Source organism: Mycteria americana, chromosome 17, assembly GCF_035582795.1.
Source record: "Mycteria americana isolate JAX WOST 10 ecotype Jacksonville Zoo and Gardens chromosome 17, USCA_MyAme_1.0, whole genome shotgun sequence".
Taxonomy (NCBI): Eukaryota; Metazoa; Chordata; class Aves; order Ciconiiformes; family Ciconiidae; genus Mycteria; species Mycteria americana.
In genome coordinates this window covers 7,585,213-7,610,939 of record NC_134381.1, presented here as the reverse complement: position 1 = coordinate 7,610,939, position 25,727 = coordinate 7,585,213, and the positions used below count along the sequence as shown (strand labels likewise).

Below are 25,727 nucleotides of genomic sequence, written 5' to 3'. Positions count from 1 at the left end.
CGGAGCCACTAACGGGCCAGTGCCGCAGATTCACATGGACCGAGGCAGTGCGACCTCCTCTGCTTCGGCTCCCTGCTGCCTGAAACACTGCAGAAACTCGGCATCTCCCCACGGCACCGGGCCAGGTTTGGACTCAGCTCTACTCCTTCCTGGCTATTGCATTCCCCTCCAATTAAGCAACAGCGTCCCCAGCACTGGGTTGCATTAAATAATTAAATTGTACTGGTGATTTATCCGCCGGCACCAGCAGCTCATTACGAGCAGCTACCGTATTTCAAATCCCTCTCAGCGAGCACTCAGTGCTGCCTGGATAAATGGCTGGCAAGGACGGGCTCCTTCCCCCTCCCCAGATCTGCCCGCAGGCCTTGGGGAGTGCGAGAGTCGAACCTCCCCTTCCCCACTCGCTTGCTTTAAAGGGATTAAAAAGCCCAGCCCCACCGAACACGGGAGAGCAGGACCCAGCTGCCGGCTCAGCCATGCCAATAAATAATTAAAGAGATGCGGCTCGTTTTGGGCTTAAGGCCCTTTGAAAAGGGGGTTACTAAAAGAAGCAGCTTCCCATTGTCCAGCAGAGGAAACTTGTGCATCCAGGGCTAACCCCAGCAGGGGAGAAGGAGGGAAAGAGCAGAGCTTACAGGAACACAACCATCAGCACCACTGCAGCCTTGTTTTGCCTGGCTGGGTTTTTAAGCTCTATTTTTGCTTTACCTTTCCAGCGATCAAAGCAAAGGCAGCCTCTCCCCCACTCTCCTTGCTCTTCCTGTTGTGCTGATTTTGCATCCCCTTGACCCCGAGTCTGCCACCGGTCCCAAAGGCAAACCACAGAGCCTCCTACAGAGCAGAGACCTGTCAGCATCTCGCAAGAGCAGGGGCCAGGCAGACGGAGGTGCTGAGAAGGCATCACGGCAGCCAAAGCTGCCCGCAGGGACCAAGCCTGCCCCTGTGGGCTCCTCGGGCCCTGTCAGAGCGGGGAGCTGCTAAAATCGGGGCATTTGCTGCTTCCGTCACTTCCCTCCTGGAACCAGAGCAAGCCGCAAGGCCGGCCAATTTCCCCCAGCACAGCGGGCTGTTTGAAGGGAAGGTCTGCTCCTCACATGGCCAAAATTAACCTCCTCCTTGCTGCACTGCTCCTCTGATCAAAGTCACAGCTTTGAAAAACTGCTCCAGGCTGCAGCCCCAGCAGGCGCTGCACGGATCCCCACGTGAAAAGCACTCCCTCCAGGAGGAGAAGGCAGGTCACAGCCTATCAGTCATAAACCTTGTGCCAGACATAGCGTCTACGCTCAGCTATCACTACTTGTCAGATGCCTCCAGCAAAACCCCAGACAGCTCCATGCAATTTTTCAGTAAGAGCAAGCTCAGCAAGTCTCAGAAGGGGCTCAGCCCCAAAGGATCCAGCTCTCGCTCCAGCAGACAGTTTGGTATCGACACACGCTACTCTGGAAACCATTAAGCTGTCTCTTTCAAAGCAGAACAGACCATACTTTCTTTTTTTTCTGCGACAAAGCAATACCAGTAAGTCGTGGAGAGGATACGCATTCAGCAGAAAGGATTCCAGGAGGTCATTTGCCAAAGAAAGGCGTCCCCAGCATTTTATCAGGGAGGAAGATGGGACGGCACAAAAGCACATCAGCAGCAGGTACGGCAAAAGAGAAGAAAGCAGAGCAGAGATGCAAGCAGAGGCCACAAGGGGCTGAGCCTTTAAAAGCACAGATAAGCAGTTTGATCTACAAACGAACCCGCGTGAACAGGCAACCTCATCAACAAGGCAACCCTGGGGATGCTCCACCTGTGTCTCAAGTCACAGGCTTCTGCTCTCCTCAGTGCGAGGGGAATGAGACATGTTCCCCGCCACTTCCCAAGCAGTCAGGATCATGTCTCTTGTTTGTCACCTGGACTGGGACTGAAGATGGAAAACATTCACTCCAAGAGGGATCTGCTGCACGGACGCAGCCCTGATACAGCTTTTCCTAGACAGCTGACAGCTCAAAGGGGTTGGCGGAAGAGGGGGTTTTTTTCTCCCCCTTTGTTTTGCTCATTTTCAATGCTTTGTTTCCCTAGAACTGCTCTGTGAATGGTTGGGAATGAGCGAGATCATGACAAAGACAAAACTCAAAGGTGAAATGCAAACAGTGGAAAGCAAGAGCAGCATTTGACAGCAGTTTCTACTGAATTGAAGGAATAAAAGGTGGACACAAAGCCTGTTAGGGAGGGACTCATTATCCCTGATCCCCCCCATGAACTACAAGCAAGTTTCTCATTCACACACTGGCTCCTAGAAGGGAAGGCTGGACTTAACATGCCTGCTTCAAACATAAATGACTAGGTTAAAGATCATCGTAGGCTGCCTACCCACACCAGAATGAAGCTATAAACACACAGGGCCCAGTCAGTCTGCTTCCCATTCTGCCTAGATCTTGTTAGGCTATTCCCAGCTTTCTTGCACAACCATGATAAGTTTGAACAGTAAAAATGTACCCAAGAATCTCCTCATTGCAATGCAGAACAAGGGAGGGGGATCCACCGTGGTGGCCAACATACGCTCTGCAGATCACGGCAGCACCCAGAGAGAACTCAGGCCAGCACTGAGCACAGCTGAGGCAGTAACCCCACTGAGGATGCCCGCCCTTCCCCTCTGGCTCCAAACGATCTCGCTGTACCCTGATAAGGTGAACAGGCATTAAAACCGGCCACAGCAGCAGACAGAACCAGGTGACAGTCACATTAACACAAGGGGAAAAATAGGTCCTTTCTGCTTCACGCCTTGGAAGGGGCGATCCAGCCCAGCCCTCCTGCACGCTCTGCAGCCCTCCGCAGCCCTCAGCACAACCCTCGGTGAGGCAGGTCCACTCAGTGACATGCCTTGAGCTCACACGCTGTCAAACCAGACCTCAGCACAGCTCAGCTACAGTGTGGGCCGAGGAGATCGGTGCTGTTAACACGGCCTGAGCAACAAGGAAGCCCAGGGACAGGGAGACAAGTGACTTGCCCAAGGTCCCACAGAAAGGCCAGTGGGAAAACAGGAACGGTACAGACATCTCAGCCTTTTGCCTGCAACCAGGAGGGAATACCACATCTTCAAAACATCACTGGTTAAAGTCAGACTGTGAAAACATGGTCCAAACATGTCCTTTCTGCATCCCCCTTTTCACCACCAGCTTCTGTCCGCTTGTAACTTGCTTGATTTCCCATCCAGCAAGCACGCACAGAGCCTCTGCATCCTGGGGGGTGGATTGCAGGCTGACATTTGCATTCCCAAGCATAACCCAACCGCATTTATTCTCCCTGGCTCCCAGATAAGCTGCCAACTCGTTCCTCGCCTAGGAAATAGTAATTGTAGAGCCAAAAAAAAAAAAAAAAAAGAAAAAAGAAAAAAAAAGGCAGAAAAGGAGAAACAAGGGGATCCAAACTCTTCTCCTACCTCTGAAACTTTGTATTCGCAGGTCAGCTTCTTGCCCCTGACACCTTCATTCAGAGTCAGGATGAAGCCCATGTAATCTGCGTACGCCTGCAAACACACCCGAGAGAGCAGGGCGTTAGTGAATACCCACGGTCTGTTTGAACAAGCAACGCGGCACAGGAGCACTCCTGCACACCAAGGGAACCTTTCCCAACACACAGCGCTGCTTTCTTGGAGACACCCAGGGTGCAGGGCTTGCTGTGAGGTTACTGCTATTTTTGGCAGACATCAGAGGCAGATGGCGATTGCACTAAGAACTCTGCATCGCTGTAAAAATTACAGAGAGGAGAATCCTAAAAACGCCCGCACTGCCCCCGAAATCATTCCCTCAGCTCCCTGCCTCCTATCAGGTCAAATTCAAACTCCTCGGCTCTGCAGAGTCTCAGTTGTACCTAGACATCCTGCTCTGCACTGCTTCTCCCAGACCTGCGCCGTTATCTCCCCTTTCCTCCTTCTACTCTTCTCCCATGCTCATGCATGATGGAGAAGTGGGAGACAGCCCAGGCTCCTCACCACTCTTCTCTTTAAATTCACTGCTTTTGAAGCATCATATCCAGGGTAGCTCCACAGCTCTAAGTCTTTGAAAATACCAGACTAGCACACTGCTACCTCTCCCTCCTTGGGCCCCTCTTGCACAGAAATCCTGACCAGGAGTAAGTCCTTAAACCCAGGAGTCTTAACAAAGGAAGCTGCACTCAGAGGTTTGCTTGAGACCCGGCTATAACCTAAGGCACCTTCTCTTAAGGCATCACAGATCAGTCATCAAGCGAGAACTTGCTCCTAAGAGGTGGGACAAGTCTGGGCTAACAAACCAATCCCTCAAAGGCAGAGAGGGGCAAACCTGCCTGTTCTACCAGCTCCACACATCCTGTAAACAAAAATTATCCAGGAAATTGAAGGCCTCAGCTCTGGAGCCCGTTCCAGTACAGCAAGGTGGGAGGCCCCAGGAACCACCCCAGCCTGGTGCTATTAGAGGGCCAGGAAGCAGGACCATGTTCAAGCTGAGTTCAAACAGCACTGGGTAAATCCAGTTTTGATACAATGTACAGGCTAGGTAGGATGAAATAGTTACCAGCTTCCCGTCTAGCTTGTTGGGAGGGAGCAGTAATAATTTTTAAGCATCTCCGGTCTCCTTCAACCTCTGGGCTCTCCCTGGCTCTCTCCTTTGTCAGAGCATTTGGCTGCCAGACTCCACACCTTACTGCCAAGTCATTTTCCTACAAACAGGCAGTGATTCTTCTGCTTTAAAACACAAATCAATTAATTTCCCATTACTTGCCCAAACCTGCTTTACCTCGTGGCTGTTCCCAGACCAGACCTGGCTGCCACTGAAGCATAATAAGCACTTACCAGTTTTCCCTGACCCCAGAACCATACCTGAGAACGCTTCCACTTGGCCATGTCGGAAACCATGTTTATCTCCTTTTTGGGGATCATGAAGCTCTGCTGGGGGGGAGGAGCCACCTCCTCAGAGGTGCCTGGGAGATGCAAAAAAGAGGTAAAATAGAGGCAGTGGAGAAGAAATCCTCTATCTTCTTTTCTTAGAAATCAACATTCATTTCTTGTGAGACAGAAAGCAAACAAATCCATCCTAGCTTGTGCCATTATCTCATAAAGTCCCCCTCACCAAACAATATCCTCCTGATCCCCGGATAAAATACTCCTAAGGACACTGCAAGGCTTCAGAAAGCGGCATTATGTTTGTTTTCACCACTAAAGATGCATTTCCCATCCGGACAGAGATGCTGTTGCAGGAGATAACAAAGACAACATCCAGCTAGTTTAATTATTTCTGTCTAGTGAAGACAAGCCTCAGGTCGTGCTGAAGCACTGAGCTCTCCTAACAAACTAACTGTGCCTTGTTTTTAGGGTGTTAAGCCTGAACTGCATTCCTCTAAAAAGGACAACTCCTGCAAAGACAAAGCTGGAGCAATTCAATAGATGGCAGTCCAGAGCCACAGCCCCTGGTCCAGGCAGCACAGGAGCTTGGAGGATGCTGGGACACAGCCTCTTCCAAGTGGAAGCTATAAAGATCATTTAATTTTAAAGCTCTCTCAGAGCCCAGGATGTAATATTTAATGCAAATGCAAGTTGTTAACGCATTAGAGGGGCTCTTTTCCCTGGCGTATGAACCAAGGACCAAGCCTTGCTGTAAGGGTGACCCCTTCTCCACGCTCTCCACAGCTCTGCTCTCAGCCAGCAGTCCCACACCAGGACACTGCAGAGCCAGAAATGCTCCATGAGGTTAGAAGTAATTTGCATTATGCTGTATAAGTGCAACTTTTAATAGCAAGAGGCAGTGCAGCAGACCACTGTTAAGGAAACTGGGTGCTAATGTGAATTTATGAATTCTGTTAGAGTCACCCATTTCATCTTTTTAATCCTAGAAAATCTGAAGGCATTTGTTCAGCACCAGCCACCCCGGCAACACTCCAGCGACTGCTCTCCACGCTACGGCAGGTTCAAGCACTGGCTCCCTAACATACACCACCAAACTCCAACTCCTTAAAATATTATTAGCTGCATTTACATAGAAAATACTACCCAGAAGCATCAGCAGCCTTTTCTGCAGCAGAGCAGCGCTGTCTAGCAGGCAGATCAGGCAAAAAGGAATCCAAAGTCCCAGGAACCACGCAGAGTCTGCTATAGACTTGTCACATAACCTTAGAAAGTCATTTAACTTCTCTGCTTTTCAAGTTCCCCATCTACAGAACAAATGCAGCCTCATCACCTGCCTAGGGTGTTACGGCGTTTGGCTCGTTCCTGCGCATAAGTTACAGTAAAACTTCCAGGTACAAGGATGAGAGGGAAAACACGCAAGGAATTTAAATGAAAGGTACATGTGCCTCTCTTCTGAAAATTCAGCACACAACTCTCAATGACTAGCATAATGATGGAGCTCTTATTTTAAAAGAACTTGTACCAGGAAAACAATTAAAAACTTCAGAGCAGTGGTGTAAAAAGGCAAACACTGACTTGTCCATTAATACAGATGATATGTAAAGACCAGAGATGCGGCCAGGGCAGTGTCCTGGACCAGGGGGATCCAGGTGTTAGCCCAGCCTCTGTCTCGTCACAGAACTTGTTTCATCTCTTTGCATTTGTTTCTCAACCATCACTTCTTCTGACACACTTTGTGCACTTCCTCTTGGGGAGGAGACCATAGATGCTCGAGGAAGGAAACACAGTGAGGGCTGCAGGGGTTGCAACATTATAAAAGGAATCCATAAGCAAAAGTCCAAAACCAATGATGCGACGGAGACAGGAGCAGGACGGGTTAGTTTTATGATGAGGAGCAACTTGGACAAAGGAGACACTTTCAGTTTTACTCTCGTGGTGTGGGGAGGGGGAATCAAACTCAGACGCGAGATGGGCCTTCTACACCGGCAAACACCACCCGTCTCAGCAAAGGGAAACGGAGTCCCAAAACATGGGCTACAGCTGGCAGGGAGCCCCGACCCCAGCTGCTCCGGCAGCCTAAATCCCGACCACCTTGCCCCCGGGATGGGCAGGACGGGCCCGCACAGCCTGTCAGCCCTCCCAGGACAGGGGTTCCCCCGGCCCAGCCCCGATCCCCGCTGTGGGGCGCAGATCCCTCAGGCGGCACCAGCCCAGCCCTCGCCGTCTCGGGGGGTCAGGCCCTAACCGTGCCGGCAGCTCACGGCCCAGCAGGCCTCAGCCCGGAGTGGGGCCGGGTGGCCGCTGGTGCCGGGGCTTCCTGCCCCACCCGGCCGAGGGTCAGGGGGCTCCGGGGCCCCTTCGTAACCTCAGCAAAGCCTCTCCCCGCCTCACCCCGCCACAGGCCCGGGCGCTCGCTGCCGTCGCCCCCCTGCCCCCCCCCGCAGCCTGGGGCCCGGCGCCCCCGGCCCAAGGACCCCCATGCAGCATGCGGCCCAGCGGCCCATCCCCCCGCACACCCCGGGCCTGACACCCCGGCCCCGCAGACACCCCTCAAGGGCCCCGGGCGCAGCCCCCAGCCCAGAAGGCCCCGGAGCCGCCCCCGCCCCGCCCCGGCCGCCCCTCACCTGCCCGCCGCTCGCTCTCTGCCATCTTCCCGGAGCCCGGCCACCGCCGCTGCCACCCCTCACCTCTCACCTCCGGACACGCCGAAGCCGCCGGCGGCCATCTTTGAGCAGGGCACGCCTCCCGGCCCCGTCGCTCCCGGGGCTGTCAGCCGGTGGCGTGGCCCCTCCCGGCCACCGTCGTGGCCCATGCTGCCATGTTTGTACGGGGCACGGCTTCCTCTGCCCACACAGGGACGTAGGGCGGCCATGTTTGTGTGGGGCGCTGCGGCGCCGTGAGGAGTAGGTGTGCGCGGAGTGGAGAGGAGGCGTGCCTCGGCGGGCGGGAGGACTCTTCTCACCAACTCCCGGAAAAGGCGGCCGGCAGAAGACCGGCAGCCCCGCTTCGGCACCGGCCGCGGCGCTCACTCCCCTTGCAGCGGGACTCTGCCCTTCCCCAAGATGGCGGTGCGGGCTTCGCCCCGCTCCAAGATGGCGGCGGGGCGGCCCCGCCCCCTGGCGGCCGAGCGGGGCGGCGGGGCGGCGGCGCCCGGTGTCGCCGGTGTCCTTGCGGCGGGCGGCGGCCGGGGCCGGGGCCGCGGGCAGGCGCGGAGCCATGCTGGCCTTCGTGGCGAGGGCTGCGGTAAGTGCCAGCCGCGTTCCGAGGGCGGGGGCGCCGCGGGGGACACCGGGGGGGCCTCCAGCGGGTCGGGGACGGGACGGGACGGGACGGGACGGGACGCGTGAGATGACGACCGGGCCGCGCCACCCGCCGTCGGGCCGACAACGGGCCGGGTGGCCCCGGGGGCTTCCCCGTGCCGGGCAGGTGGCACACGGCGCCCGGCCAGCCCCGGGCCTCGACAACGGGCAGGAGCCGCCGGCGGTCAGCGGCGACCTGGGCGCGGGCCTGGGCCAGGCCCCGCCGGACGGGTGTCACGGGCCGGGTCCGCCGCTTCCGCCTGCCCGGAGGCGTTTAGAAGGGGCAGGGGAGGAGATGGCACCGCAAGGGCGCGGCACAAAGGCCCGCCGTGGCCCGATCCGTGGCATCGCTGCTGTGGGGGCCCGGCTCCGCTCCCTAAACATGGAGGAGAAGCAGAGCTTCCCCGGTTAGGCCCATAAGGACGGTGATGAAGGCACCTGCAGGCACGCGTTTCTCTTGGACGAGGATCCTGGTTGCGAGGAGGGGTGGAAGGGGCTCGGCCACCGCTGGGCGAGCCACGAGAGCACTGCTCATCCCGGGTGGCGGGCAGGGACGTTGCTGAAGTTAATTCTCCCATCCATGGTTTCTTCACACGCAAGCAGTGTGAAGGTTTCTTCACAAGCAGCGCTGCGCGGTGGAGCGGTCACCAGAGCTGTCAGAGATGGAGGGCTTGGGGCTGGATGACAGCAGGGAAGGTGGATGCTGGCCGTGGCTGGTCAGGGGCGAGAGAAGCCCAAGTAGCAGCTCTCTGTGGCTGCAGGCTTCGCCTTTAAAACACGCCTTTCCCCGCAAGCAGGGGGAAGGCTACACAGGCGGGAGAGCCGTCAGCCCCGCGCCTGGTCTTAGCAACTGTTTATTGCAAACACCGATGGATCCCGGGGGAGGAGGAGGCAGAGCGGCATGACAGCAGCTACACGATGGATTCACTCCCTGAGACGCTTTCTCAGGGGCCAGGCAGGGCTGGTTGGCTCTGGGCTTGAGGGGGTCTCCAGCTTTTAATTTAAAAAGAAAAGAAAAAGACAAACCTCTGTCATCTGACACTAAACGTTGTGGCCATCCTGGGAATCAGACACTGCTCTGAAATTCCTCCTGCGCCCCAGCCCCAGGCTGCAGGTGGATTTCCCACCAGCTTTGCAGGCTCTGGAAAAGGTCATCTGCCGCGTTGGAACGTGGCTCAGGAGCGATGCCAGCCCGCGAGCTGGCCACGTCTGCACGCCCCGCTCTCCGCTGGTGTTCGTTTTCCCTGTTGCTTGTGGGGAAAGGTGGACTGTTTGCTCTGTTTGCTGCCAGCTGCCGCCTCTGTTCAGCTGCGATCGCTATTCCTCCTCCCACCAAACGCTTGAGTTTGACCTCAAACCAAACAAGCAGAGGACATAAAAGAGGAAAGATACAAATCCACTCCACGTTTTAACGTGCAGTGTTTTCAATTAATTTGGTTTGGGATTTTCACCGTTACCCCAGGGAAAATCTGAAACTGTTTGTTTGGAATCATCATACTTGATCTTAACTATGTAGAAGACTGTGCTTGTCTGCCCCTCAATCGATTAGACACGAAGGAGGGGGTGATATTCCTTGTGACTGCACAGTTCTGTTGTTGCCCTGCTTTGGAGATACCTATTTTATTTTTTTTTAAGGGTTGAGAACCCAGAACTCCCCAAAGTCTCAGCTTGCAGTAATGACTACACATGCATGGGGCGTGAGGGCAGTTAAAATTTAGCCCCAAACTGAATTTGTTCCCATCTCCAACTAATCCTACCATCACCTACAGCGATGCTGGGTCACTGTCCAGTTCCTGCTGGAGAGCTGGCCTCATCTGACACCCTCTGGCCACCTTTGCCTGAGCAAAGGGACTAAATTCCCCATTTTCTGCATAAGTCCTCCATGCAGCTTGTCCCATCTAGGATAGCCCACAGCGTCACCTGCTTCCAGGATGTAAACTGGGGTCTCTTCTGCCTGATATTCAGGCTTCTCTCACAACAGCAGCTGTAGTTTCATGGTCCAGGCAAAGGCTGAGGGAACAATGTCCCCAGCACCTTCACTTCTGCCATGGCTGGAGGCCCAGAGCTATCGATCAGAGAGGGACTCTGCCCACGCAGTACCGATCAGCAAGCACCGACACCGGGCAATGCAGGGCTGACGGTCAGTGGCCACGGGAGGGCTTCCCAGACGGGTGCCTTCATGGCAGTTGGTGCAGCCTGACGGTCTGATTATACCCATTCCTCTCCCAGGCCTGTGTCTGGCCTTGAGCCCTCTGATCAGAGCAGTCATGTGGCAGTTTGCTAATGAGGTGACGCCCTGCACGGGCAGCACATTGTCAGGTGGAAGAGGAAACCGAGACAGGCCGAGAGAGAGGTTTACGATCTTTTCTGTCCTCCCAGCCATGGATAGGAAGCAGAAGCAAGGAGAGAAGGTACAGTATGCCCACACTGCCATGATTAACACCCTTCATTTCTTCCCAGCCCCACTCTCCTTTAATGCTTCAGTAATTCCCCCTTCTCTTGTTTTTAACATTTCTTCTCCAAATCTTGATCCCATAGTTCTTGCCAGGTCCTACAAAGAGCATAGAGCATTGTCTCTGGGGGCTCAGCACCACGCAGAGGCTTTGTCACCTTGCAGATTTAGCTCTTTCTTTCTTCTTCTCTGTGCTTAACTGCTGGGAGGAGGTGGGGGGACAGCTATTTTCTCATTGCCATGGAAATCAAAGGGCATGTTATCATTGACTTTGCATCCCCAGTGCACTGAGGATGCAACGTCCGGAGTCCTGTAGGAGAGTGTCTGATTCAGTAGATCCAACAGAGGGGGGGGGGCAGAGGGAACTCAAAACCTCTCAAGTACAATTTAAACATCTTCAAGCCAAAGGGTGTCCAACCCTGTTCACCCAAGAGGATGTTGTTGTTCTTTTGAGGGAAAACTGGCAAGTTAATTTCCTGGTTAGCAACTGGGTTTGCTCCGTTTCATTTCTCTGCCCAGGGAAATGGTATGGTGCTTTCTAAGGCTTTCACTCCCATATGACCCCGTCGGATCCCAGGAGCCTGTTGGCATCACCCACAATTTCCTGAACAGTTCTCCCTGTTCCCTCTCCAAAGGCATCTGTAATTTGGCCAGTCCCATACTGGTACAACTGGATAGAGGTTCTCTTAATATAGCTGGGTCCTCCAGTAACAGGAAGGTTCACCAGCATCAAGGAGCGTTGCCCCAGGGCCTACACATCACAGCCACTCCTTCCCTGACCATCGCTGGTGATGTACGATCCCTGGCCAGTGAGAGAAGAGACATTTTAATCCTGCCCCAAACTTATCTCAATTCTGCCTCTTCAAAGTCCAAAGGGTAGTTTGGTTTGGCACAAGGGTTCTGCTTAACTTTCTAGCCTTATGCTGTTGTAAGAAGTAATGAAACAGTTTCTGACAGTACACAAGATGAGTATTTCTTTCACGACTTACTTTCTTCCCACTTACCACGGGATGGAAGGGTTTGACTTTGTCGAACACATGGAGACGCTCATCTGGAAGGTGCCCAGGAAGTGGGAGATGTATCATTATCCTGGCAGCGTTCCCTCTGACAAGCTGAGAACCAGTATCTTGGGAGATCAAGTTTCTCTTTTGCAGCTTTTCTGGATGTCCTACAACAATCTCTAGCATGCAATCAGTAAACCTGCGCCTTGTGTTTGCGCTTTGTGTGCTCTGCTCCCATGCTCAGACATCTGTGTGCCCTCAGGTTGGAATGGAGACTCCTAGATCCAGGTTATTTGCTACCTTGTGCAAATCGGGGGGAAGTTTTGTCTCGACATTTGCTCTGTGCTTTGCAGGCCAGGCCCTATGGCCTGCTGAAGCCGACAGCTTTAGGCAAGATCCCAGGCAGATTCCAACTTCATCAGGAAGCGTTGCCCCATCTCCCCGTGCCGCCGCTCCAGCAAACGCTGGACCGCTACCTGCTGGCCCTGCAGCCCATCATCAGCGAGGAGGAGCTGAACCACACGCAGGAGCTGGTGGCTGAGTTCCGCAAGCCGGGAGGTGTTGGGGAGAGGCTGCAGAAAGGCCTGGAAAGAAGAGCCAAGAAAACAGAGAACTGGGTAGGTCGGGACTCTGGCCCCAGGCTCTGGTTAGGGAGGGTGGAGGTCTGATGCACGCCTCTCCAATGTCCTGGCTGCATCCACTGGCACCTGTGTTTTTATGGCATCACCTTCATGACCAGTCTGCTGCCGACCTCCCTGAGCTGTGCAAGCTCCTCACCAGGACTTGGGTGAGCAGGGAGATTTATGGCAGAACAGGGATTCGCTGACCCTGCCTGTGGCTGCTGAAGCCTCTAACCTGTTAGCATCACTCAGCTGCCCCAGGAAGTTGAAGGAAACCCTCTGCTCGAGCCCTGCACCAAGAGCCCACACTGCCTTGCTCAAATCCCCCTCTACCCTTCCACGTGCAAAGCATAAAACCCAAACAGTTTGCAAAGCGTGGGACAGAACTGGGGGCAGGATGCTGAGACCGTTTAGCTGGGCTTGGGTCAAACAGCAGCAGACGCCATGCCTGCATGTTGCCTTTCTCCATCCCAGCTCTCAGACTGGTGGCTGAAGACAGCTTACCTGGAGTATCGCCTGCCAGTTGTGGTTCACTCCAGCCCAGGTGTGGTTTTACCTAAGCAGGATTTTCTGGATCGACAAGGTCAGCTCAGGTAAAGTCCTTTTCTACCTTCCCCTAGGTTTCAGATGGGATGAGCTATCTCTGCTGGACACAGAGGAGGGTGTTCAAGCTGATTGGAAAAGAGAGTAATTAGCATGTGGTCCCCAAGTTTGATAGCTGTCTGTGCTGTGCAGGAGGGCTGTACAGATAAGGAAAGGCTGCCAGGCTGTAAGGAGACTCCTGGTTGCACCAGAGTAAATATTTCATCAAGAGGGAAAACCGAAGAGTCCAGTGGCTCAGGTACTAGACCAGGACTAAAAACCTAGGTCGTGGTCTTTGCTCTAGCACAGGTCTTCATTGCAAGAGGGCCACATTGCTGGCTGGAGGCATTGTGAGGATATATCTGACACACTAAAAACGACAAGGCACTAAGATTGTGTGTGCAGTTAAAGGAGGCATAAAAACTAGCCCAGGCACGTAAGGGAGACCAACCAGAAATGCCTCTGGAGTTTGTTAGTTTAAAGGGATGGGGGAACCTGCTACAGGGACTATTAGTCAGTCTGTTCCTGCAGGGGACTGTCCCCTGTTGTGTCATTTCACTTGCAGATTTATGGTTTGGAAGACTTAAGAGTCACCGGCCTCCCTCCACCCCCACTTTTTCCTTGCAATCAAACCCTGCCATGTCCTCTCTTCCTTGTGGGCTCCCATTAATTTTTAACCACCACTATGTCCGTGTTAAATCCACCTGCAAAACTTCGGCATTGACCTTTGTGCAGGGTTACCTTTGTCACAGTTATCAGTCATCACTGATCAAAAGTACCAGCCAAGGGAGCAGTGAGGCTGAGAACAAATCCTCCCTTCCACTCCCTTGGCTACACCTGAGCAGGGGTGCAGAGGGTGAGCCTTACGGGGACAGTGCAAGACTAGACAAATGTCTTCGAAAGCTCTTTCTCATATTATTCACGCTCAAGTTATGCAAATAGAAGATAAGATCTGGAGCGCTACTAGTGCCCCAGCCAGTGGAATCGAGCAGCTCCCTGAGAATCTGAGCTCCCATGTAAAATACAATTTAAATGCATGTTTGTATAGTTTGTGGCTGCAGAAAGAAGTTTGACAGCGTGGCTTGAGACTAAAGCTTCAGAAACCAGAAGGCAAAGTTTAGAAAGTGTTCTCCATTCCTTAATCTGGCAACACTGCTGGCCAAAAACAGGTCAGCTAGCCTCCCCCTCAAGCCTAACTCTGCTCCCAGGCTCTTTGCCCTCTGGAAAGGTACACAGACCCTCTCACTGTTGTTTTCCAGCTGTTTTACTTCCTCAGGTTTTGCAATAAGGCTGGGAAATTTTCATTGAAAACTACTTAGCGGGATGCCTTATTTGTTTAAGAGCCCTTAGGTTCTTGAAGTTACATCCTTTGATCTTTACTAGGGATGGGTAGGCTGAGCAAAACTAGATGACAGTGCCTGCAAATGCCAAATGCTCGCACCATTTTGAAAGCCTTTGAAGCTCAGCTGACTGCAACCTCTTGTCACCGTGACTTCCTTCCTCCCATGCATGGGTGGGAGCTCCCAGGTCAGAGTAAGCCAACCTGTCACTCCCAAGCTAAGCAGTTTGATGTGGCTTGTCACAGCCTCCCTCCCTGCTGGGAGTTGGCATTGGCAGTGTTTATGTTGATCCTGGTAAACACAACACCTCGGTGTCCGCATGCAGCGTGCCTGCATTTGTTTCAGATCCCTCAATGCCAGAGGAACGCTCTTAAGAGTTGCATTAGCAGCAGAACATTCATCGGGTAGGAACTAAGTCAACAGTGGTGAGTCTTGGATGCAAGGAGATACAGTCATGTCTTAGCTTGAAACTCAGAGGTGGCCCCTGGCCAGGGAAGGGCAGAAATCCCCTTTTTCTCTGTGCTGTTTTAATGCTAAGACTCAGAACTAGGGTGTGATAAAATCGCGACACGTCAGTAAAAAATGCTGCTGTTAGAGGGTCATTTATGCATCTGGACTGAACGCTGCTTTCTTGGAAGTTGTCCAGAGTTCCTTGGTTATACGGTAAGATACATAAAAAAAGAAAGCATTACATGGTAGGACTATCCAGCAATCTCAAGTCACAGCCCCAGAGTGGTTGTATCAGCTAACCAGAGATGGGCACAATGGGGCTTGGCAGAAAGGCTGAACTTTCTCAGGAGCAGAGAGCAGCTCTGCTAGCCCTCCTCAGCTAGTTCTTCAGCCCCAGATGTTCTCCGTTTGAATCTCAACTTGTTACATTTGGTATTTTTCCAGGTTTGCTGCCAAGCTGATCGAGGGCATCCTGGATTTCAAGACCATGATTGACAAGTGAGTTAGTGACCCTCCAGACTTCTCACATGTTCTGTACTGTCATAGAGAGGCTGAGCCTAGTCTATAAATCTCTCTTCCAAATAGAAAGGCAAGAGTAGACAGCATATATTTGAAAAGAGATATTGTAATCAACATCACTGCTCACTGCCAAGGTCACCACCACTGGAAAAAAACCAAATTTACTTTTCTTTCTTCATGTTCTTTGTTTACGTTAATACTTTCATTGGCACGTGTATGTGTTTAGAGGGAGTAAGCCCGACTGACAGTCCTGTGGAGCTACATACTTTTGTTTGCCCACAGAACAAGTTACAGCTCAGGCAGCAGGAATTTGTTTCTCTCCTTTTGGGTTTCTGGTGTTTCTCATCTGCCAGCTAGACGGGATGAGCTCTAGAGAAACTTGTTCCTCCCTATCCCTTTTCTTCTGATCACCAACAAACCTCTGCTGAACATGCCTTATTTATATTCCAAAAATATGTTTACCAACACATTACCAACATCACACCTTTACATCCAAATTCAGACAAGGCTCAGGGCCAACCGTGAGAAGGGTAGTTGGAATATGACTGCTCAAGTGATCGAGTGAGTCCCGGTCTAGTTCATGAGTCACAGATAGCATATCAGACACCCACCACTCAAGATTATAGCTGAAAACCTCTTTCTGCCATTTCACTGGATTCTCCTCTGCAGACACCATAGTGTGTGCTAAGCTATGTAGTAGGTCCAGAGATCTATATCTCTGGTGTTACAGAGAAGATAGTGCTTTTCCCCTTCCCAAATGAAAGGCTGGCAAACAGACATTTTTTGTAGTCCCTACTAAGAAAGCTGGGAGGAATGGGGAAGGATGGCCCCTTTTTTATACCGCCAGCACCAACACATTTAGGTCTTGCTGGAGTGAGTGACAGGAGCTGCATAGCTGAGCCTGTGCCTGTCTTGTGTGGGGAGTGCAGGCCTTCTCACTGCTGTGTTTTCTCCTCCCCTTCCTCCTTACCTTGCTGTGTCTCCAGCGAGACCCTCCCAGTGGAGTACATGGGTGGGAAGCCCCTCTGCATGAACCAGTACTACCAGATCCTCTCATCCTGCCGCATTCCCGGGCCCAAGCGGGACTCCATTGTCAACTATGCCAAAGGCAAAAAGCAGTCCAGACACATCACAGTGGTTCACAACTTCCAGGTATGGCAGCTCCTGAGCTTTCGAGGAGGTTCATTTAGGTGCAGGTGTCCCTTTCAGCTAGCCATGGTCCAGAGGAAAGGGAACAACAGAATTCTCTGCCCACAAGGTCTGCGTCACCAGGGATTCGTTCCTGCTCCCTTTATCCCCTTTGGCCTTAGCTGGCCAACAGCTGGGATTGCCATGTGTGAGCAAGACTACAAGGCAGAAAAACACTCTCTTCCTCTGTTTCTTGCCCTGCAATTCCTGTCTCTCAAAACCCAGAGATTGTGTCTGGAATTGGAAATTCCAAGTGGAAATTGGATAACAAACCCTACCGCTATGGGCGAGTCTCAGAAATGGGAATTCCTCGTATGTTTTGGCCCTCATTATCATGGTTTCTGAGCTTCTTAAAACCTGGACTGTATGCCCTGCAAAGGGAAGCTGGACTTGGGTCTCTCAATTCTGAGCATCTTTCAAAGGTCTACTTACAAGCTGAGTTCTTAGGTCAGGTCTTACCTCCTCAAAGTGGCTGCTCCCTGTTTCTGGGGCTGGACAATAAAGATCTTCTCTCATGTTCTGTCTCTGTCCTTGTCTGCTCTTCTCACCTTCAGTTCTTTGAGCTGGATGTTTACAACAGTGATGGAAGTCCCCTTACCACTGACCAGCTCTTCATTCAGCTGGAGAAGATATGGAACACCTCCCTCCAAACAAACAAAGAACCTATTGGGATCCTCACCACCAACCACCGAAACAGCTGGGCAAAAGCCTACAACAACCTTCTGAAAGGTCTGGAGAGCCCCTAACATGCAAGTGCTAACAAACACCATGACTGCTTGAACTACCAACCTCACCACTGTGCTCTGCTCAGTTCCTTCCTTTGGAAGTTTGTTCTGGGCAGATAACGTGAGCTTTCCACCTCAAAGAAGAAACTTGATTTCATTGCAAAATATTGTTATTTCTGTTTTAGAAGGTACACAGGTGAAGTCTGAACCTTGGTTTGTTAGACCTGAAATCCTAGAGTTTGTTGCCTTGCAAATGGGTGGGATGTAAGAACCATGAAAAAAGGAGGGTGAATGCAGCACGTTCACATCTGTAACAACCCAGCTGGCTACAATGTTAATTACTATATTCACCCCTAAATGACCAATATTGCATTGAGGTGCAATGGGAACCCAACCACCCTCGGTCCTTCAAACCTTCTCTTTCAAATTTAAATCTCCCTCCAACTAAATGCAAGTTTTTCAATTCCCGTTTCTCATTTGCTGTTCATTTCTCTCCTAGATAAGACCAACAAGGAATCTGTGCGCACAATTGAGAAGAGCATTTGCACTGTCTGCCTTGATGCACCTATGCCACGGGTCTCCGAGGACATCTATAAGAGCCGTGTGGCCGCTCAGATGCTGCATGGTGGAGGCAGTCGCTGGAACAGTGGGAACCGATGGTTTGACAAAACCCTTCAAGTAAGTGCTGATGGTCTAAAGATACTGAAGATATGGGTCTGGAGGAGATGCTTTTTCCTGAGACTACAAAGGTCCAAGAAATCCCAGAGAGCTTTTGCAGGAAGTTTTCCCTCGTATCAAAAGAGTGGAGAAATAGGGGAGACAAGGCGTGGTGGCTGACAGTATGAGATCCTATAGTTTCCCTTGCAGTCACCACAAGCACTCATTCCTGCCTCAGGGACTTTTGTTTCTTTCATTGCCTCTGCCCACGCTTATTCAGTGTAGCAGTTCTTTGTGTTCCTTGTAAATCAATTTTCTGCCTGTGGTGAACAATGCCTCATCTGCTTAGAGGCAGCCCAAACGTAGGGAGGTCTGTTCCTTGTATCTCCCCTAGGCTTGTCACTTTTCCTGTTTCTGCCAGAAGCTGCCCAATGGCTTTTTTGTTTTGTTTTTTCAAACATCAGCTGCCATCCCATGGCAACCCTCTGATCTCTTCTGCATTCAGTCTTGTCAAGAGCCTTCAACAGCAGCTGCTATTTGAGCTTCTCCTTCATTAGTTGGTGTATCCTGGCTTGTGGATAGTAGCAACGGTGCTTTAAAAGATTCTTCTCATATCTGCTGAACTCTGCATAATGTTTTCAGCCATTTTGTTCCTATTTGGAACTCTTCATTGATGGGATAAAGCTTAGATGTTCCAGCTAATTGAAAAGTAAGGGTAAGCCAGCACATGGTGATATTATTCCTGTATTATGTGTGCGTCTAAGTAAATCAAACCCCTTGAACCACTCTGTATTGCCAGGACACTGAGCACACCAACATATCTATCAGGCACACTCTTATCCAGTTAATTTTGCAAAACTCTAACAGTGCTATCAGATCTTCTAGGCCTGCTGAAAGGCTTCCGTTGCTGTTCTGCTAAATGAGACCTTTGTGTTACCTTTCCAGTGTGCAAGGATAGGATCACTGTCCGTTCTGATACAAAGCAGTGAGATACTAAGATCTCCCTGGACAGCTCCTGCTTCCCACACAGGATGTCTGTCTTCAACACTGTCCTCTCATGCTTCTCCCACAGTTCATCATTGCTGAAGATGGCTCCTGTGGTCTTGTATACGAACACGCTCCCTCAGAAGGCCCACCCATTGTTGCTCTTCTGGATCACATCGTGGAGCACACGTGAGTCCTGCCTCCTCTACTTTTCCTCAGCATTGGAGATAGGTTTTAAACCACCTGCTCCCCAAGAACATGCCTCTTCACAGCTCACCTCCTAGGCATTTGTTCTGGAGAAAGGGTAGTGGTATGCTAATTAGGAATTGCAGTTCTTGTATTCGTGAAGAGAATTGAGTGGCCAAGCTAGTCTGGTAAGTTTTGCTACTGCTTCCATTCTCAGGGAATTACACTGTTCAGAGTAACAGGACTTTTGCTTGGGAGAGGTGTTTCTTTTGGGCAGAAGGTGCAGTAGACATTTCATTGATACCCTTCAAAAAACACTGTAATGGCACTGTGAAGAAATTTTTCAGCCTGTGGCTAGTGTCACAAGGTGTTAGGGAAGACCTCCTGTGCATCTCTACCCAGGCGCCGGTGTGGTTAGCTGAGCCTCATGTTAAAGGTCTGGTTAAACATAATCATTTCTCTATGCAGGAAGAAACCTGAGCTGGTAAGATCGCCCATGACTCCATTGCCAATGCCCAAAAAGCTGCGGTTTAACATCACCCCAGAAATCAAGAACGACATAGAGAAGGCAAAGCAGAACCTCAACATGTAAGTATGAAGCAGTGGAGAGGTCTGGTGAGTGACTAATTCATGTCCCCCTTTGGAATGCGTCAGTGGTTTAAATGATGCTTCCCCCACTGCAGCCAGGGATTTTTCCCAGTGATTTCGGGAACTGGGAAAGTCACACCCAGTGACTTTCCCAACAACATTGAACCTAGCTGAAAAGCACACTAAAGCCACCTGCCAGGAATCAAGTCAAAGGTGCTGGAAGGGGGTAATTGCTGATCCATCCCACTTCACTGAGAAAGAGCAAGGCTTTACTGGATCTCTCTAGGGATACTAGAGCATACACACACACACACCCCCATCTAAGCTGGTGAAGATTTTCAGTAGTGGCCAAGAAAGCTCATCTCCATAGTGCTGCCCAAACAAGCCTGTGTGTGACTAGGTGCTCTCTGTCCCTGCGTAGACGAGATCCAAATAGCCTGTTCTCTCTGAGCCTTGTGAAAGCAAAGTCCATACCTTTATGTTACAAGAACAAGCAACAGGCAAAGGAACACTTCCTCTTCCTTTCCTTGCAGAATGGTCGAAGACCTGGATGTCAAAGTCATGGTCTTTCATCAATACGGCAAAACCTTCCCCAAGTCAGAGAAGATAAGTCCTGATGCTTTTATCCAGCTGGCCTTGCAGCTAGCATATTACAGGTAAGACCACCAATAGGTAGCTTCTCAACCTCTTCACCATCAGACTCAAATACGTGAGCTTGATAAAAGGCATCACAGACAAGTCTCTCGCAGGCTGCTATGGCCTGCTTCCTAAGTCCAATGTTTTCCCCATGCACTGGGGCTGAACAGCAGATCTCACTTGTGGCAGCTGCCAAGCAACAGGTGAGATTAACCCCTCTGTGTTTGTACCATCGTAGTAAGGAAGCATCAGAGATCAACTGTCAATGGGACGCACTCACGTAAAGTCTTCCCCTTCCCCCCAGTTCTTCTGCTTCACAAGAGGCCATTCCTCTCAGGACAAACTCACTTCCGTGACTTTCTTCTCCGTCTTACAGGATGTACGGCCATGCCTGTGCCACGTATGAGAGTGCATCGCTAAGGATGTTCCGCCTGGGCCGCACAGACACCATCCGCTCCACTTCTGTAGACTCTCTTAAGTTTGTGCAATCAATGGACAGCCCTGACAAATCGGTGAGGATCTCAAAGAAGTGGAGTAAGAGGACTCCACTCCAGAAAGAGAGGAAAACTGCTTATTTGGCTAACCCTGTGTCAGCTGGTTTCAGCTAAGCAGAACTGCACCCGATATGAAGCTGAGCTAAAACATAGCTTGGAGTACATAATTACACACCTTGGGTCTCATTTGGCTTTCCTTTCACGTGTATTGAAAGCCTGGGAAACAACATGTGGACATTTTTAATCCCACCAGAAAGAAGTATGTCCCTTCTAAAAGTATGTTTAGCTACTCAAACTAAGTTCTGCTACTGATGGATGGAGAACTCCATTCAGAATGAAGTAACGCAGCCAAACAAAATGATTTAAACATGAAATCTAGTAAATCTAAAAATTAGTCTAGTATAGAGACACAAGGCAGAAATGCCCTCCATCCTAGAGGAACAGCCAAAATGAGGTGTTTCATTCTGCAGAGAAACTTACAGACAGATCTGTGTGTTCTCAGGACCAGGAGAAAACAGACTTGCTGAGGAGAGCTACCCAGGCCCACAGGGAATACACTGATATGGTGAGTGTCCTCTATGCAGACAGAATTGGGGATTTACATAGCAAATGAGGGTTCTGGTGAAAGACAAGACCTTAAGAGCTTTCTCTGCTGACACAGCAATGTGGCCATTAGTGCTGTTGCAATAGGTCTAAATCTGATCTGACAGTGCTCTAGGCCACGGGCTGAATGCTTTCTCTCTAGCTAGTGGTTTAAGTGTCCCTTGTGACTGACCTAAAGAAGAGAATCAAATATGAAAATAGCTTCAGTTCTCACTGTCACTGTTGCTGATAAATGCCAAAGTTGCATGAGGACCCCGTAAACCAGAGAGAGCCCATAGGCAGGAACTGTAAGGTCGGTTCCACTGCGTGTTTAATTTCACAGTCCTTGCAAACAAGACTGACTATTGGTCCTAAAGGCAAGATCTAGTTTCCTTCTAACTGAACATTTAGAGATTTCTTAGAAGTGCTTTTTGTCTTTAACCCAAAGAAATTTATCATTTTGCTCACTTGCCTGCTAGACAGGCTTTCATCTAGTCTTCCTTCCTTACAGGCAATAAGGGGCAATGCAATAGACCGCCACCTCTTAGGCTTGAAGCTTCAGGCTATTGAGGACCTAGTGAGCATGCCTGAACTGTTCATGGACACAGCATATGCTGTTGCAATGCACTTCAATCTCTCCACCAGCCAGGTAGGACTCATCTGAGCAAAGACAGAAACGCTCTCTTTGTTCATTTTCATTGCCTTTCTTCTCTGCATTTCTCCCTCATTTCCTTCTGTTTGAAACTAATCTTCATTTGGGGACAGAAATTTTTAAGCCTCCTACCAATCCCATAAAGCTGCAGATCTGATATTATAGCTGCCCCAGTCCCCCTCAACCCTGTAAAACACCAGCATAACCAAGGCCAAGGTCACCAGAAGTGTTTGGTGTCTACCTGCAAGTGATAGCAATTGAAGTTAGCTGCCAGAATAGCTTTACATTCATCTGCTGTGCTGTGATTCTTACTGATATAGTTCTGCTTGTGACTTACTACAAGCTTATCTTGGGGAGAAGTACTCCTTTGCAAATGCATAGGAAAACACATTGATACTAAATGGCAGAATCCAGCATGTGTGTGGCGGTAGGTGGATCTGACCAAAAAGGCCCTCTTCTAGCGCATTTTCATGAGATGGCAGTTTCTTCTGCTGTTGACAGAGCTGTTAGCATTTGATGGCTACATTTCTCTCTGGCTAGTTAGAAGTTTTTAATCACATTGTCTCCACAGGTCCCAGCAAAGACAGACTGTGTGATGTGTTTTGGTCCGGTGGTTCCAGATGGCTATGGAATCTGTTACAACCCTATGGATGAACACATCAACTTTGCAATTTCAGCATTCAACAGCTGTGCTGACACAAACGCAGCCCAAATGGCACATTATCTTGAGAAAGCACTGCTAGACATGAGGATCTTGCTCCAGTCCACTCCCAAATCCAAACTGTAATAGGCAAACATGATGCAAAACCCCCAACTAAAGGGGCTCTCCCTCATGCACTGAAGTTCCCAGTTCCTCAGAAAATGATTGCGGGGACAGCTTACCCTGGAACCTAGGAGGACATCTACCATTTGTTTTCAGCAAGAGGTTACAGAATAGTCATCCACAGATATTAGTGGTGAGAGGACACACTGTCTTAAGCCAAAGTAGAACTGACTGGTCCTCTGCCATCAATGCAAAGTGCACCTTCGTGTCCTCAAAGAGGACTGAAATATGATTTTTATGGAACTTACTGTAAAGGAATACAGAAAGCACAGTCCTTACCCAGTATCTAAATCCATTTGGTGAGGAAGGTAGTTCTCCAGGAAAAGCAGGGAATGTTTTATTATATGATGGAACTGCTGTAAGACCAAGTCTTTTCACTGGTTTAGTCTTCTGAAGACTGCAGCATCTTTCAAACTTGACTGAAGATTTTTCTGCTGCTCCAGCAAAACGTCACCATTGAATTTTGGCAAGGGGAGAAATTCTTAAGTCAGAGCAGATCCAGGCTCATTAGAGTGCACGGCACTACTTATCCCAGGCACTCCGACCATTACATGCTTTACAAGCCTGGGCATGTACCCTTCCCCTGGTTTTAGGATGCTGGGATCTCCTTTCTGTTGCACTGACCCTATTAACAACAGAATATCATTTGCTACAAACTTAAGGTATTTTTGTTGTTGTTCTGGGCTTTTTGTTAAGCTTGCTGTTGTGGTCCTAGCCATGGAGCTTCAGGCTCAGCGTAAAGCTTTTTCCCCCACAAAGCTCCCACAAAACTTCTCTCACACAGGTTTGGCTAGCTTTGGCTTTATGTACCTTAACATTTGGAGACATGAGAAGGGATTGCCTATGCATTTAGCAGGACACTTGCTTCACTCTACCTTTCTTTGGAATTGAGGAAAAGAAACAGATGCTGACCTTCTGTTTACTACCCAGAAGGCCACGTGCCTAGTCTCCATCAGGGCACACATGTTAACCCAATGTGGTTTTATACCTTGCTTTCAGAAAGAACATATTTGTGCATAATGTGTTATGCCTAACTTGTGGACAAATAAGAATGTTTCTGATCAGGAACTCCAGGACATACTTCTGTTTCTGGCTCCCAGAGTTCAAATCCATTAGAGCCAAAGGAAAAACAGGTACAGAATCATGCTTCTTTCGCATCACTCTGCTTTAACAAGGCAGAAAGTCTTGAAAAGCAGGAAGAAAGCCCAGAGCATGCAGGCACTGTCAATGTTTGTCCACTGTGGCAGCCCTTGCTCCTGCAGTAACAGTACTGCACCCTTTCTGCCACTCTTAAGTTTTTTCTTACTGCAGTGTTACTCAGATTTGTGCCAGCTCTATTCTGTGAGAGAATGATCTCATGATAGTGTTTTCATGTTCAGTTGACAAACTTGAGACAGTAAAAGATTATATATAAAACAATAACATACAATTTTAGCATAGGAATTTTTGTAAGCACTACTTCCAATGAATCTGCCAGAATGCAAGCTCCTGACTATACTTGTATTTAGTAAAGCTATATGGTAATGAAGCATTCTAGTGCTATTTCTGCAAAAGGAATTTAATATTTAAATTGCACACCCTTCAAGACGTGGCTGCTGGGACATCACCATAAACAAGAAGCATTAGGAGTCTGATGGCCTGTTTTGTTACAGGGAAATACTTGATCATAATTACTCCTTTTCTGATCATAGAACAGCAAGGGACATGATCAAAGTGCCTTGGTGAACGTATATGAAGAAATTTGCACTAAATCTGTTTAAAGTAAAAGAAAAAAAATTCATTCTAACTTGCTTCTTGAAAGACACAAGCCAACGCTACTGCATTTTTTCCTAAAAGGATGTTATTTCAAAGCTTCTATCTTGTACCTAAACAAACCTTAAAAAAATTTAACTGAAACTCACCTGCACAGCCAGTGATTGTATGAACTGCCACTGTCACATCATCTACATGGATTTAGTTGATCTTTTAGAAGAATCCTGAATGGAGTGAGATAGTCTAAAAAAACCAATAGGAGCACTACAAACCTGCGAGCACGCATCCCTGCTCTGTTGACTCCTCTGTATGAATTAGACTGAAAACTGCAAGAGGATACTCAGTATTATCATGGTGTAAGTGATTGTGTAAATACTACATAAAAGACCAAACCTTGCTGGAATAACATCTGGGTTTATGGAGCCTTTTACATTGAAAAAAATATTCCTTTTGCCAAAGTAATCCTCCCCCCGTACTGATCAACCTCTGTTGCTAAGGGATGAGTTATTTTTCCCTGTCTGCAATGCCTTCAACCACTGATGCTACAGTATTGCCACTTAAGTATTTGAGACTGGCCCTTTTCTACTTCTGCCTCACAGGGGAAGGCTCTCAAAGGAAAGTGCCTATTAAAGATTAAGCAGAAGTATGCTCTGCTGTGACTGTATCTCAGAAGATGGGATTGATCTATTCTGGATCTAAATCTGGATATCCCACTAGCTTCAGCAGAGTACAGCTGCAAGAAGCGGACTACCACATTGAAACAAATACAAGATTCGTAAACCACTTAATGCATCCTTAATGATACATGGAGCAGCTGAAATTCAGATGAATGAAGCTGATTATTGAAGTGCTTGAAAGGACACCAAAATCATTACAAGATTTTTTTTCTTTAAAAAGTCTTTGCTTATTGTACAAGTTCTAAAATGTGATGTTCTTCTGATTCATACCTTCTTAATTTTTTTGGTGTTGACTTACTGAATACTATTCTCCTCCCTGTTTCCGATTGTTTTACCAAGAGATGCCCATTGTCTTAAAGGCACATTAAGTACAAGAAACTTCAGTTCCAGAAAAACTACCGATTTGGAACAAATAATTTAAGAAATGTATAGACTGAAAATATTCAGATAACTCTTGGGGTATGAGTGCAATTTATGACACAGCCTGGTAGTGTTGCATGCTTTGCTGGTTAGCTGTGTTAAATACTGTTTTGGTAGCATAATCCATGTCATGCAAAGTTTTGAGATGTTCTTTGAATAAAATGAAACACAATAAACAGCTAAGTGCTACAAAAAGGCTTAAGTCTCCTTAGACCCTGCAGAAGTTATGTAACTGCCCT

The 25,727-nt window shown here is 49.5% G+C and overlaps 2 protein-coding genes across 5 annotated transcripts in view; one reads left to right on the top strand and one right to left on the bottom strand.

The window, feature by feature from the left end:
* PTPA (protein phosphatase 2 phosphatase activator) overlaps positions 1-7,642 on the bottom strand; it is a 29,364-nt gene extending 21,722 nt beyond the window's left edge. For 2 of the 3 annotated variants that reach the window (XM_075519591.1, XM_075519589.1), the window contains exons 1-3: positions 7,486-7,642; positions 4,838-4,938; positions 3,422-3,508 (exon numbers count right to left, since the gene is read on the bottom strand). In XM_075519591.1, coding sequence (XP_075375706.1) covers positions 3,422-3,508; positions 4,838-4,938; positions 7,486-7,510 — 213 coding nt within the window. In that variant the 5' untranslated portion in view covers positions 7,511-7,642. The remainder of the gene's footprint in view (positions 1-3,421; positions 3,509-4,837; positions 4,939-7,485) is intronic. The other variant, XM_075519590.1, reaches the window with a different exon arrangement.
* Positions 7,643-7,908: 266 nt separating this feature from the next.
* On the top strand, positions 7,909-25,276 carry CRAT (carnitine O-acetyltransferase). Of its 2 annotated transcripts, XM_075519583.1 has the most exons (15): positions 7,909-8,104; positions 10,480-10,571; positions 11,967-12,230; positions 12,708-12,826; positions 15,050-15,103; positions 16,111-16,276; positions 16,867-17,041; positions 17,537-17,715; positions 18,767-18,867; positions 19,333-19,452; positions 19,986-20,108; positions 20,465-20,600; positions 21,085-21,147; positions 21,676-21,813; positions 22,388-25,276. In XM_075519583.1, exons 1-15 carry the CDS (start codon positions 7,924-7,926, stop codon positions 22,601-22,603), a joined length of 2,127 nt encoding a protein of 708 aa, XP_075375698.1. In that variant the 5' UTR covers positions 7,909-7,923; the 3' UTR covers positions 22,604-25,276. The 2 variants fall into 2 exon arrangements, with proteins under 2 accessions (XP_075375698.1, XP_075375699.1); XM_075519584.1 differs by lacking the exon at positions 10,480-10,571 and having other exon boundaries at positions 7,970-8,104.
* The last annotated feature ends 451 nt before the right edge of the window (positions 25,277-25,727 follow it).